This window comes from Patella vulgata, chromosome 4 (assembly GCF_932274485.2).
Source record: "Patella vulgata chromosome 4, xgPatVulg1.2, whole genome shotgun sequence".
NCBI classification, from domain to species: domain Eukaryota; kingdom Metazoa; phylum Mollusca; class Gastropoda; family Patellidae; genus Patella; species Patella vulgata.
The window spans coordinates 73,651,861-73,666,459 of NC_065882.2; the positions used below are offsets into that span (position 1 = coordinate 73,651,861).

The following is a 14,599-nucleotide window of genomic DNA, read 5'->3' on the forward strand; positions in this document are numbered from 1 at the left end:
AAGAAATTTCACTTAGATTATGTTGGGATGTTTTAATAAAATAAGATTTTATTGACATTAAATAGACTAATTTGTACACTGAGTGAAAAGGTTATTTCAGTGGATTACTTGATCTTTTGAAAAAGAATTTGTTTAAAAATTAGTGAAGATAATTTGTTTAAAAATTAGTCAAGAGAAAAGTTTTTTGAAGTGAAATTGTGTGCCTTCACAGATTTTATGTGTTTTAGAATTAAAATAAATTATGAAGATATCATTTTAAAAATTCAGTTAGACAAAAGAATCTGAATTTTTGAGGAGAAAATTCAAGAATAAGGTTGAAAATTTAATTGGAAGAGACGTTTAGTTTGGAATCCAGGGGAAAGTTTTTATGGAAGAGAAATTCTCTTTGGATTACTGTTGAAATTGGTTTGTAAGAGAGCTTCGGTTAGGAGAGAAATTGTGTTGAGAGTAAGACTGTGCTTGCAAGGTATTCTGTAGAAGTGATATTGTACGGGGATTATATGCTTACCCTGTGTGGACGAAGAAAAGTTCTTTAAGACAACTTGATTACTTGAGAAGGGCTGATTGGAAAATCAGTTACGTGGAGAAAATTGTGTCGGGATCTGGGTTGTACTTGATTTGACTTTGACGACGTACATTCACCGACAAAAAAAAGAAATTAGCAAACAGACTTCATTACTTTAGAGAAGGCTGATCCCAACGGAATAGTTAAATCCTCCGATACTTCCAAAAATTGAAAGCTTTATTGATCTGCAATAGGACACACCTGCTTCTCGTCGCTATTTTGATGTCAGCTAATTTTAACACAAACTACGACTCTTGATAGCCAGGCTATTCGTACATCTGACCATTAATTTACAAAGAGTTTAACTCAAACCAAATGAAAATACCAAAAGTCAAATAGGATGAATTAGTATGACGTCTGCTTTGAAGAACTCATGCAGGTGTAGAAAAGGTCAAAGTTCCATTAAGGTTGTTTCGTTTTGTTTTACATTTGTATATACAGTATGGGTGTCTTAACTGAGTGGTATAACTAGACTATTGAGCAGTGATATTATTCTAGCTGTTTCCTTTGCGATAAATAACTATTTATACCAGGTATTACGTTCACGTATCAAAAATAGACAATCCAGATTATCCCATCCTACCTTGCCATTTCATTATCCTCAAGATGGCTGATAAATTGGTCAGAAAAGATATCAAAGCAAGCTGGAAAATGTCATCGCAGGACAAACAATTACCATTTGGCGGAAAGACACAAAAACTACAAAGACCAGATGTAACGAATTCCACAGATACTTCTATGAAAATCTCGGAGAAACTACCTGTTGGTCAGTTATCTACGAATAGAAATTTCTTAAGTGGAGGTAGCTATTTTGCCTCGCAGGATAAGTTTGGTATTCACAGTTTGGATAATGCTTTTACGGATGAAAAATTTAAAAAGTCAAGCATTTTGGATAAATCTGTTGGATCAAGCCGGGGATTATCAAATAGAGTTAATGACGTCCCAGATTTGATCAGTTCCAAATCGGTTTCCAGATCTTTTGCCAGTCATGAATTTAGTGCATTTGAATATCAAGAAAGTGATTCCTCAAAAGTGGAGAAAATATCTGGAAGTCTCCAACAAAAATCCGGAAGTCTCCAACAAAAATCTGGGAATCTTCAGCTGATTGAAGAAAACGTGGCAACTGAATTTCCCGAATCTGGGATATCGGAAAACGTTGAAAAGGATTTAACTAGTGGCGGCACGACAGCAACTAAGTTTCTTCAGTTGCCAAGTTACAAGTCAATGAAAGATTCACATGGTTTGCGATCTAATTTAAAATTGTCTGGATTGGATGAGCTGGGCTCAAAGACATCGAAATTGGTTCGGCAAAAACCAGTCGCACAACCGACACCGACACCAAGCCCAGAACTAAATTGTGATTTGAACACCTTCCAGCATTTGGTGACTGCGTCGTCCACTGAGGGGGGTATGAGTGATGTGAAATGGGATGGTTCTAGATCAAAAAATTCGGGGATAATGTTAGCGCAGCGATCGTTCTCTAACACAGTTGTGGAAATGTCTAGCAGTATTCAGAGTCAGAGAAAGTTCAAAAGGTCATCAAAGGGGCTGCAACGGAATAGGTCGATGAGATTGGATTTCTTTGATAAAAGGTACTGTAAGGAGAACCATGATTTACATTTTGGCACATCGTCGCATTATTATTAGATTTATTAGATTATGCTTTTTGTATTACCGGTGTGCTACTACTACCGGATCTAGTTGGATAAAGTGGGGCTAATGTCCCTGGCTCCCCCACATTTTGGGTTTAGTACAAGATCAAAAGTTACATTGAATAAACAAGAGATTTTAGATTAGATTTGAAAATATGAAGGTCATTCTTTGGGCTCTCATTTGGTCCACCAACATTGACTTGTCCCCGGGGCGGTCCCACCACACGGTTAATCCAAGCCTATGTGCTACATCTTCAATAGAAGGTTTGATCTCGCTTTAACTCTTATCAAGCCCTTCACGTAATACCCTGCAAATTTCATCACTAATTTTGATTGGATGACCCAGCTCACATCCCTCGACAGTTTATCAAGATTATTTTATACAAAACTTTATATTATCAACAGCTTCTTAGATCTGTGGTAGTCCTGGGTTTGAATCCTGACTTGGACTGACAAAAACCTTTAAGCATTTTTCAAGCCTGTTCTAGTCCATTGGATGGGGCAAAAAAAACAAGTTTCACCCATTACTGTGGACAAAGAAGAACCCTTGATAAAGGATAAGTGGAAACACCACTGTCTGGGCAAAATTCTCATACCTCGCATTGCACTGTACACATAATAGTTGAGATAAATATTACCAGATTTGTCCGGGGGTGGGATGGCCAAATGGTTAGCATGTGCATGTTGTATCATAAGGTCTGTCATTGAGTCAACTGGCATGGTTTCAATTCCCCAGTTGTACGTGACAAGTAGGGTCACCTGTCCAACCATGTGGGTTTTCTCCTCTGGTTTCCTTCCACTGCTAAAGACCCCAACGCGCAAGCAAATTATTGAAATGAAATTGAGCCACATGTTAGTCCCAATATAACCTAGTTTGTGTCAAGTGGACGTTAAACCCCATTTCTCTCACCAGGTTTGTCTCTAAATAATAGAAGTATTACCGTTGATGCGTCATTAACTCGGTTCCATCACGTATTCTGATATTAATCTAAACTAGATTTGGGAGTTTTACATACTCTATAATCAATCATTTATTTAATGATGACTTTTCCAGACTTCAATTTGGTCTGAATGTTAAAAGGTTTTTATTATTATATCGTTACTCTACACTAATATTACTGATAAGTATTAAAAGAATTTTTGATCTCCACCAAAATATAAGCTCTGGTATCAAATAACCCTTGATTAGAGGATAAAATGATCAATTTAGAACTCGTCTATTGATCTCTTGTGCTTGATTTTCGTAAAACGTATCATTTTAAAATTACTGGATGGTTTTACTAGTAAGGTAACCCAGGGGTATTATTTTGTGAAATGAAATGGGGTTTAAAGTTCTACTTTTCTCCCTGTCTTCATTAGCTCAGGTGGTGCAGAAATGTGGGAGGTAAAACCCTATTTATTCATTCATTCAACCCTACTTCTCTACACCAACTATTTCAATTGGCGTACACATTAAAGATCCCTTGGCAGTTGGAATTCGATATAAGAGTAGACTGTAGTACTGTTGTCAGGAAAAATTTCCCTCATAGCACAATGTATGGCGTATGCCCATATTCCTTAGCCCAATCGGAGTAGAAAAGTAGACAGTTAAACTCCATTTCATTTCATTTCGACACCAACCACGGGGGTTGGGTGGCGGAAAGGTTAATGCGTGCGTGTTGATCCAGAAGGTTTGTTATTGAATTTCGATTTCCTGCTTGTACATGACACGGAGTAGGATTGCCTGTCCTACCTTGTGGGTTTCCTCCCACTGCTAAAGACCCCTCACATGCAAGCAAATTATTGAAATAAAATTGAACCATATGTTAGTCCCGAAATGACCTAGTTTGTGTCTAGTGAACTTAAACCTTGTTTCTCCTTCTCTTTCTCTCTCTCTTTATCTCTCTATCTCTCTCTCTCTCTCTCTCTCTTATTTAACACATGGGGTTAGAATCTTTGTAAAGTTAAGGGTGATTAAGGAATGTAGTAGTTAATATATACAGACAGCAGACGTCTGTTGGCTAGTGTAAATATAGCAGACGGGAAGGGAGAGAAATTAGTCGACAAGAAGACAAGCAGGTGGTGAGAGTAGCCTACAGGTAATCTTTAGATTACAAACAATGTCAGACAGCTTTGACCTATCACACTAATAAACTAATTCTTCAAAGTAAATTACGTCAATCAAAAATCAGAAGTGAATCAATGGCCATTGAAAACTTACAGGAAAAAGGGTGGGTCAGGTCTAGTTGGTTTGCAGGGTGAGTAAAGTCTAGTTGGTTTGCAGGGTGAGTGAGGTCTAGATGGTTTGTAAGATGGGTGAGGTCTAGATGGTTTGTAAGATGGGTGAGGTCTAGATGGTTTGTAAGGTGGGTGAGGTCTAGATGGTTTGTAAGGTGGGTCAGGTCTAGATGGTTTGCAGGGTGAGTGAGGTCTAGATGGTTTGTAAGATGGGTGAGGTCTAGATGGTTTGTAAGGTGGGTGAGGTCTAGATGGTTTGTAAGGTGGGTGAGGTCTAGTTGGTTTGCAGGGTGAGTGAGGTCTAGTTGGTTTGTAAGAGGAGGGGGGGGGGGAGTCTAGTAGATTTGTATAGTTTGTAGCCAATTATAGAGTGGGTATGATCATGCCAGTTGTATATTTAGACAATCAAAAACTTAGGAAAGATATTCACAAAAATTGATTGTTATTGAGTTCAAGTTTGTTAGATGTTGTGTGCCTCTGGTCTTGTTTGTTGGATTTTATTCAATTGCAGACTTTGTAATTCAATTGCAGACATTGTTATTCAATTACAGACTTTGTAAAGTAAAACATTAAAGGGGCATTATGGGAGATTAGATAAAGGGTTGACAGTTTTCGTAAAAATAGTTAAAAACTAGATAATGTGAATAGAATATGCTGAAAATTCCTCCACTCTGAACCGAGATATTGGTTTTTAAATTTTCGGCTAGCTTCAATCATCATTACTAAAGTCGGTATGATAAAAAACAAAGTCTTGATTATCCATTGTTACGTTTAATTATCATTCACAAAATGTAAATATCACAGGCATCAAGAGTTGATTATGACCTGGATAAGTTAATTAATGTCTCATTGATATAATTTAGATATAACATTTCAAGCCTAATGAAAGACCTACAATAGGCAGATTTAGCTCTTGCATGATGTTTGTTTAACAATCAATTCTATTCAGCTAAACTCCTGTTTATATTCAAGAGAACTGCGTCATTTTATTGTATAAAGGGGGGTTGGACGGCCGAATGGTTAGCACGTGCGTGCTGTATCATAAGACCTTCATTGAGTCAACTGGCGAGGTTTCGAATCCCCGGTTGTACGTGACGAGGAGTACGGTCGCCTGTCCAACCTCGTGGGTTTTCTCCAGGTTCTCCGGTTTCCTAGCACTGCTAAAGACCCCTACCCGCAAGCGAATCATTGAAATAAAATTAAACCATATGTTAGTCCCGAAATGACCTAGTTTGTGTCGAGTGGACGTTAAACCCCATTTCTCTCTCTATCTCTTATTGTATAAAGTATATTACATTTTGAGCATGATCTGGCTAACAAATAACGAAAATATTACTTCACACTTGGAACATCGACCAAGTAACAGTTGATGTAGGATTGGTTTTATTCACAGAGAGAGAAAAAATCTGAGATCATTGTGCCCGTTGTTTTTCTTCGAAGAGTACAACATAAGGACATGTAGTGCACAGCCGTCAGACATTAGCCTGTATAAACATATGATACATACAGACATATGTACCTATAGACTAAAGCCAAACACACATGTTCCACCCAACACTAAGGAATAAAATATTTGCTCATATATTTATCATCATTGATTAAAATATCGCAATATATTGACACGCTTGAGATCGAAATACGTCTTTATGATCTAAAGCCCACACGTTAGAACACTCTATAAGAAAAGTATAACGTTAAACCCCATTTCATTAGAAAACATTGTATATAATAGCCCGTTCAGACGCTTAAGTTGAACAGGTTTAAAAACCTGGCGATCATTGGGGAGAGGACACCATCCATATCTTTTTCAAAGTAATACCATTTGAGAATATAATGCCGTCACATGTGTACATGCAAAATTTCCTTTCCAGAATCGATAAATTTTTTATTCGACACACATAAGCATTTTAAATAAATCCCTGTTTTCTCATCTAATGTTTTATACTTTCTATAAAATGGGTACAAAGTCTGCAGATGTGTGCAAGAACCGAATATAGAATACGAAGCTACCCATGCATAGTTAACTCTAACCCCCGACTGAAGAAACTGGTTTGGCTTACAGTATGTGTGAACGCAACACGATCCTGTCTTAAAAACCCCAGCGATTTTAAACTGGTTTAAAAATAAGCATCTGAACAGGGTATAATACATAATGACACATATGTAACAAAACCAATAGGCTGTAGAGAACATGTGTTGCTCAGACACTAAAGCTATGTTCACATGTGTGTTGTAGAGATGGTTCATGGAGATTATGACTTGACAGCCAGACTTTTAATTCTCTCAAACTGGAAAGCAGCACCTGTTGTCAGACACCTTCACATAAATGTTTTACAGATTTGTCTAAAAAATTGTATGGTGTTAGAATTCCTATATTTCAAAAGTCAAAAAGACAATGCTGGATACCTGCACAATAGAAATGATATGAAATGGGGTTTAATGTCCTACCGTTCTGCTCCGAACTGGGCTAATGAAGACGGGCTTACGCCATACAGTGTGCTATGAGGGAAATTTTGGCTGGACAGCGGCACTATGGCCTACTCTTATATCGAATTCCAACTGTCAAGGGATCTTTTACGTGCACGGCAATGTGTTCACTGGACCTCAGTTTTTCGTACCATCCAAACGACTAGACGGCTGTCCTTGTTGGACCCTCCGTCCTGCATCACTGACAAGGGGCAACAACGCCAGAAAATATGGGTGAACTTTCTCGACCAATGCAGGGATCGAACACCCGACCTCCAGGCTAGAGAGCCAGCGTCTTACCAACTTAGCCACCGTGACCCCCCCCCCCCCCAGCACAATAGAACAAAGATATTACAAATGATACAGGAAAAAGAGTATGGATGGAACAATTAGAAATTAAATTGAGTTTTCTTCACCTACCCAGCTAATGAAGATGTACATATGCCATGCAGTGTGCTACTAGAGAACTTTATCCAGGACAATGGCATTTTCACTTACTCTTTGTTCAATTCAAACACCACTGTATGCTTTAGAACATAAGATCTAACCTTGAGTCAGGTGGATTGGTTTCGATCCCAAGCTTGCACATGCCAAGGAGTAGGGTTGCCTGTCCAACCTTATGAGTTTTCTCCAGGTTCCCGGTTTTCTCCCATTGATAAAAAAATAAAACCTACATGCAAGCGAGTTATTGAAAATAGATTTTAACCATATGTTAATCCCACATATGACCTTGTTTGTGTTGAGTTGCTTGATAGTTTTGATATATCACATATCTTTTAATGCAATACATTTCATTTCTGTCAGAACGTATGTTTCAGTCGTCATTTAATAAATGACATTTCACACCAACTGTCTGTTATTTGTTTTAAGATTGTCTTCCAGGGCAGAGAACACAAATAATTATATGTTTTGGTACTTTGGTTGCATTACAAGAGACTACTACTGTTATACACATATTTTTCATCTCACATTTCACATAGTATAGTATGTCTTGACGTCATTACTACTCTCCAGCTGTAGCTTAGATCAATAGGACTTAAGAGCATAATGTCAAATATGATGTAAAAATAAGAAGGTCGTATTGTATGAAGGGTACCAATATCCGATGTATTATTTGATGTGCCAATTCAATGAGTGGGAAAATAAGTAACTTAGTATTAGGTTATTTACACTTGAAATAACAGGAAATACAACAATTCAATGATATTTTTATACCTTTTTAAAGTATTTATTTTAAACTTTATAATATTTTGGATATGAAACTTCGAGAAATGAAACTTCGGGAATCTGTCTCGGACGTTTTTGTGTGAGTAATTTTTAAAATTTAATTTTAAAGTGTTTATTTTAAACTTTTTAATATTGTGGATAAGAAACTTTGAGAAATTAAAATTTGTAAATCCACCTCAGTGGTTATTGTTAAAATTTAATTTTAAAGTGTTTATTTTAAACTTTTTAATATTGTGGATAAGAAACTTTGAGAAATTAAAATTTGTAAATCCACCTCAGTGGTTATTGTATAAGTCATTTTAAAAGAAGTATTAGATAATAGTTTTAAATGGTTGATTTTTATGGTAGATACAGTTTTTAGATTATTTTGAACCGCACATGTAACTTTTGGAATTGAAACTTGAAAAAATTAAACTCTGTGAATCAGTTTCTGATGTTTTTGTGTAACGTAAATTTGATGTATTTTGAAAGAAAGCTTTAAAAAAATTAAAAATTAATGAGTGAATTTTTTTTGTAAGATAGTTTAATTTTGACACATATTTCTCTGTCATCAAATTGAGTGTAGTGTTTCTGATTAACAAGAAGGTAGCTTACCCATCTAATCATGTGGGTTCACTCCAGGTTCTCCGGTTTTCTGCTAAAAAGCTCTGCAAAGTGGCAATAAGTTAAACATATAATAATAATAACATTTATAAAGCGTATTAATACTGAAGAACAGTTTCTAAGACACTTGGTGTTATATTCACTGATTATTTACAGATCAAAATGTTTTGAGTTGAGATTTAAAATGGCACACTGACGTTAATTGCTTCATTGACTTTGGTAGTTTATTCCACAGAAAAGGTCCAGCATAGGAAAATATACAATATGTTTGTCCCAAAATGATATCATTGGTCTCTCACTCTAGAAATTTCGTATCGAATATTTGTTTTATCTCCTTTTTAAGAATGGAAAAAATAAGATTTTAAACTGTGAGATGATATTATGTGAATCTTAGCTATGTCAGTCATTCATCTTCAAATTGTTTCAATGGCATTTAGTAATATAACTGGAATTAACAGATCACAATGCTATGGAATTCAATTACTGCCTATTACTAAGCGACATTTCAATGACTAGGCTTCTCTAGTGACTTTATGAATAGGCAAAATGGAAGCAAACGAAGGCATAATCCACTTTTCAAATGTAGTAAAAGAATTGTGGCAAGTCCGACCAGGTCTTTAGGGTGCTTCTTCTAAAGTATTCACCATTTTGTTGATCACATGATAACTAAGTTTTAAAACAGTCATGTATTCAGTGTAATTGCTGTCGTTCCAAATTGATATGAGCGCTCTGAATTCAGTTGCACTCAGTTTCCCTCGAGTGCTGATTTGATTGACATAACGACATAAGCACACTTTCAATTGGTTGAAAGCAGTTGCTCACAGTTGTAATGTCGACATAAGCCCTACTTAAAAAATAATAATAAGTACTAATCAATTATGTTAGAATACCATTGTGTTCTCATTTACTAATGTGATTTTACATTTAGCGCAATGTGATTAATCGATTGGTGCAAAAATGTCACTCATTAAGATAAATGACGATATTAAGATCATAGATCAATTACAAATACTAAAACATCTAAAACATATATACATGAAGTTTTTAAAAGGATAATATATATATATATATTTAATACTTGTAGAGTAAATAAACCAAATTGCTAACAAGTCATACAATATTGTGAATGATGAATCTCTAAAAGCAATTAACAGTCCAATATGATTCAATTCCTTTGAGTATTTACAAAGATATAATGGATGGAAAATTTGTCCTCATTCGGCATTGACTGTTGATGATATATCTGATATGGTCAAACGATAATTATTGACTTATATCCTCCTCATCTATACTCATTTTTTTTTTATAAAGCTGTATTAAAAGAATCAGCACTCCAGATACAGTTAACAAAATACATGTGCGTTTTTTATATTTGGCACATTTCATGTAGGTAATGGAACAATATTTTATTCAAAAATTGAAAGGTATTGAGGAACAGGCATAGCCTATATGACCTCTCTCTCCTTGTGAGGTATTATTATCAAGGGGACCACACTACACACAAACAAAACGAAAAGACAAACCTGTGGACAAGACAAAAACGACAGACAGTGCAAGAAATAAACAATAAATATCAAATCAAGTGAATAGATCTGGGGCCAGCTGTAAGCATCCACTGTGCTGTACAGTTCCAGGCATCTAATGAAACAGACTGCACTCAAAAGGATGAACAAAACAATGATTTACAAGGAAGACGCAATAATGCTCATGGCTATGGTTGTCTCGTGAATGATAGTTCTTGGTGGCGATAGTCTGTCAGTTGACATCATACACTAGAATGTCCAAAAATTAACAATAATAAAAGTGATAATCCTGATAGAATTTCGGGAAAGTGCTTAAAATAAGTGTAGAAAGCAAACAGGATTTAGAAATAGAAGTAAATTAAATAATATATCCAGAATATAAAGCTGTACTGAAAGAATCAATACTGTTGATACAGTTAACAAAAAACATGTGCTTTTTATATTTGGCACATTTGGTGTAGATAATGTAACACATGTGTGGATAGAGAATATGATACTTGTTGGGTTTTGTGGGTTTTTGGGATAATAAAGATGGATTACACAGCTAATCTAATAACATTATTCAATGTTGATGATGTTCTCAGATTGATTAATGATATTGCTATTAAGTTTGTTATAAAACATAGTTCAGTAATCAAAGCTGTTTGTTGTCTTTTCCTAAATGTGCTCTAGAAATGTATTTTTCTCTTATTCTGCTGATCAATTAAATAAAAAAAAAACAAAGAGGAGGGTGACCACAAATTGTAAAAGTTTATAAATATTTCTAAGTGGTTACGAACTCATTTGATGTCAGTCGTCATAAGCTGATTCACTGAATGTCGGCTTTCTCGAAAATAAATGATTTCATAAACAAATCCAAATATGAACCCTGATGATTGCATGTTCATCATTAATAAGTCTATCAAAAGATTAAATAAGTCATCACATCAGCAAAGATTACACACACAAAATCAGTTTTATGAATTATATCCCCTAGAGTATTACATAAAAAAACTGTATTAAATATGATAAAATAAAACAAAACCACAAAACTATACAAGCCCAAATGATTACATAAATCAGTGATAACATATGCAGCTTCACTAGAATGATTACATAGGGCTAGTCAGCTTGATTACATAATGTATAATCTAGTGGTATAAGGATTACATAAACATAATTAGCCAATCTAGTGGTATAATAACTACATAAACAAGTCCATGTGATTACATCATCAGTCAATCCAGTGGTATAATGGGTTCACAAACATGTCCACATGGTATAATGAATACATAAACAAGCCCACATGATTACATAATCAGGGAATCTTGTCCACGTTAATGACTACATAAACAAATCCATGTGGTTACATAATCATCTAATAGTTACATAAACAAGCCCACATGGTTACATAATCAGTTAATCTAGTCCACATAATGATTACATAAAAAAAACGGTCCACATTAATGATTACATAAAAACGGTCCACATAAATGATTACATAAACTAGTCCACATAATGATTACATACAACAATCATTCAAGTGGTTACATAAATGGCTGCAAATTAACCCACTATTTCAATGTGGTGGCTCAAAATGACATAGCTGTGATCAGTGGAACCATATTTTGTTTCTTTATTTCCTTGTTTGATTTCTCTCTTGGCATAATTAATTAATTAAATAAATTTATGTTTTTCAGTTTTGATGTTGAAAATGGGGGAGCACCTGGTCGCAGCCCGCTTGAAGCAGGAGGTAGTCCGTCCAGTGGCCTGGTACTCAACAACCTGCCCCAGAGAAGAGAGTCGTTTTTATATCGATCAGACAGCGATTATGAACTTTCTCCTAAGTCTATGTCTAGACATTCGTCGATGCAAAGTGAAGTGTGAGTTGATTTGATTAACATATCTTTGATCTGTTCCACCACAACATACAAACATGACACATGCAACGCAAAGATCCTACTCTCTTGATTATTACACTTCCGACCAAAATGCTGAAAAGGCCAAGGATTGATTTCATGTCACATTTCATTGCATAAAATTTGACCCAACATTAAAGCCACTGATCGTCATTCGAGGCATTGAACAATCTATTGCAAACTTGAATTTCTAAATTGAATAGCAGTCCTGAAATGGTTCAGTTCCGTTCAATATTTATAAAGATATTATGAATTAAAAATTTCCCAATATTTGTCATCCATTTTAGACAATATAGACAAGCCCCCCCCCCCCATAGTATTAAGTAAAATATTTTGATAGACCTCTTTTTAATCCATTTGAATCTAATATCTTGTTTTTTTTCTTAATTAAACATGCATTATGCAAGAGCAAAATCTGCTACAAGTCTTTCTTTAGGCCTGAAATGTTATCTAAATTATCAATTAGACATTAATCAACTTATCCAGACCATAATAAACTCTCGATGTCAAGGCTAGCCTTCGATGTTGGCTGGATTAGATTCCTATATGCTGCTAACAGCCGTTGATAATTAAATCAGAAAAAGTGGATAATCGAGACTATGCTGTTTATATAAATGATTTTAGTAATGATGACTGAGACTATGCAAAAATTTCAACCGCTTCTTTCTCGGCTCATAGTTTATCAATTTGACTGAAATTTTCAGCAAATTACCTTTACACTATCTAGTTTTTAACTATTATAGCGAAAACTGCCATCTCTTTATCTTATCTCCCATAATGTATCTATAAATGTTGAATTATCCATGTGACTACAATTTAGCATGGATTAAGCTTTGGAAAATTCAGATATTGTCCCAAAAAAATGTGAATGACGATCAGGTTTTTTTTAAATTCCTCAAATTTACAACTCGCCCTATGCCTTAATATAATCAATTAAACACATTTGAACTTGGCAGATTTAGCATTTAAGTCTTTTGATCAGGAACTCAGGGGTTTCTTTGTAATTCAGACAAAAATTTCACGTCTTCATACTTCATAGCTTAAAAGCTTGAAATTTCTTACGTCATTTCTTTCCACTATAGATTGTTTTAAATGTGAAAGAAATTAATATTTGTGTAAACTATGAATATTAAAATTCTCTCATATTTATCAGAAAAACCATGGGGAAAACCTTCTGAGATTAGTGGCTTATTTTTGGGAATTCTTTCGATTAAGGGGTGTTGGATGGCCGAATGGTTAGCATGTGCGCGCTGTATTATAAGGTCTGTCATTGAGTCAACTGGCGTGGTTTTGAATATCCGGTTGTACGTGACAAGGAGTAGGGTCGCCTGTCCAACCTCATGGGTTTTCTCCGGGTACTCCGGTTTCCTCCCACTGCTAAAGACCCCTACGCGCATGCGAATTATTGAAATAAAATTGAACCATGTGTTAGTCTCGAAATGACCTAGTTTGTGTCAAGTGGTCGTTAAACCCCATTTCTCTCTCTCTCTCTCTCTCTTTCGATTAAATTCATTGGCATCATATTGAGTTTCAATAGAGGAGTAAAGGTAAATGGGAGATAACTCCTGACTTACTGATCAAAATGTTTTACAGGATCTGTACACAAATATACACAACATGAAATATAACCCATTCACAGACAAATTGGGGAATTTACTCAAATGTTCATCAACAAATTCCAGAAAGTTGAAGGATTTGTAGATAGTGATAGGGAAAATTGTCTCACCTAAATGTTTTTCTTTAGCTTTGCTGCCATTACTTAAATGTTGAATTATTCTCCAAAACATCCATATTTCTGCTTATTTTGAAACCTTTTTCTACCTTGTTTTTATAACATGGGAGCTTAAAAAAGGGCACTATGCCCTCACCCTCACCCTCTGCTTTAACATAGCCAAATAATTACCAAAAGTGGTCCCATTTCCAATAAGTTTTTGGGGTTGGGTTGGGTGAGTTTAGCATAAACAATGTTGAATCAGTCTTCGCACTGTGCTCCTTCTGCATGTGAAAAGAATTTCAGAGTTTTGGTAATTCGAAGTTTGTCTGTGAATGTTTTTTTGTGAATTTAAATATTTTATGTTTTCTATACCGTTTGTTTGATATATCTGCTGTTGAAATCTATCAATATATTCATGTTTAAAATATAAACCATGTTTTAATATTGCACTGTTTATATCTTTTGAATATACAAACTTTGACATGTTTTAATTTCAGATAAATATAATATTAATATTTATTTTTTTCCAGAAGTTTATATTTTAGTTAGTTTTGTTGACATAAAATATAAATATTTTATTATTTAAACAAAAAAACGGGTATAATATTGATATGTTGGGTTTTTTTTGCCAGACGTTTATATTTTAATTAATTTCAATTTTAGGTGGATCTACATTTATATATACTTCTAAATGTTTTAATAGATATCATATTATGTATGTTTTAATGTCACCT

General features: G+C 34.8%; 1 protein-coding gene across 1 annotated transcript; it reads left to right on the forward strand.

Annotated features, from left to right (window-relative positions):
* The first annotated feature begins 299 nt into the window (after window positions 1-299).
* LOC126819786 (uncharacterized) lies at window positions 300-12,119 on the forward strand. Its single transcript, XM_050548024.2, has 2 exons — window positions 300-2,157; window positions 11,933-12,119. The coding sequence occupies exons 1-2, from the start codon at window positions 1,172-1,174 to the stop codon at window positions 12,117-12,119; spliced, it is 1,173 nt and encodes a 390-aa protein (XP_050403981.1). The 5' UTR covers window positions 300-1,171.
* The last annotated feature ends 2,480 nt before the right edge of the window (window positions 12,120-14,599 follow it).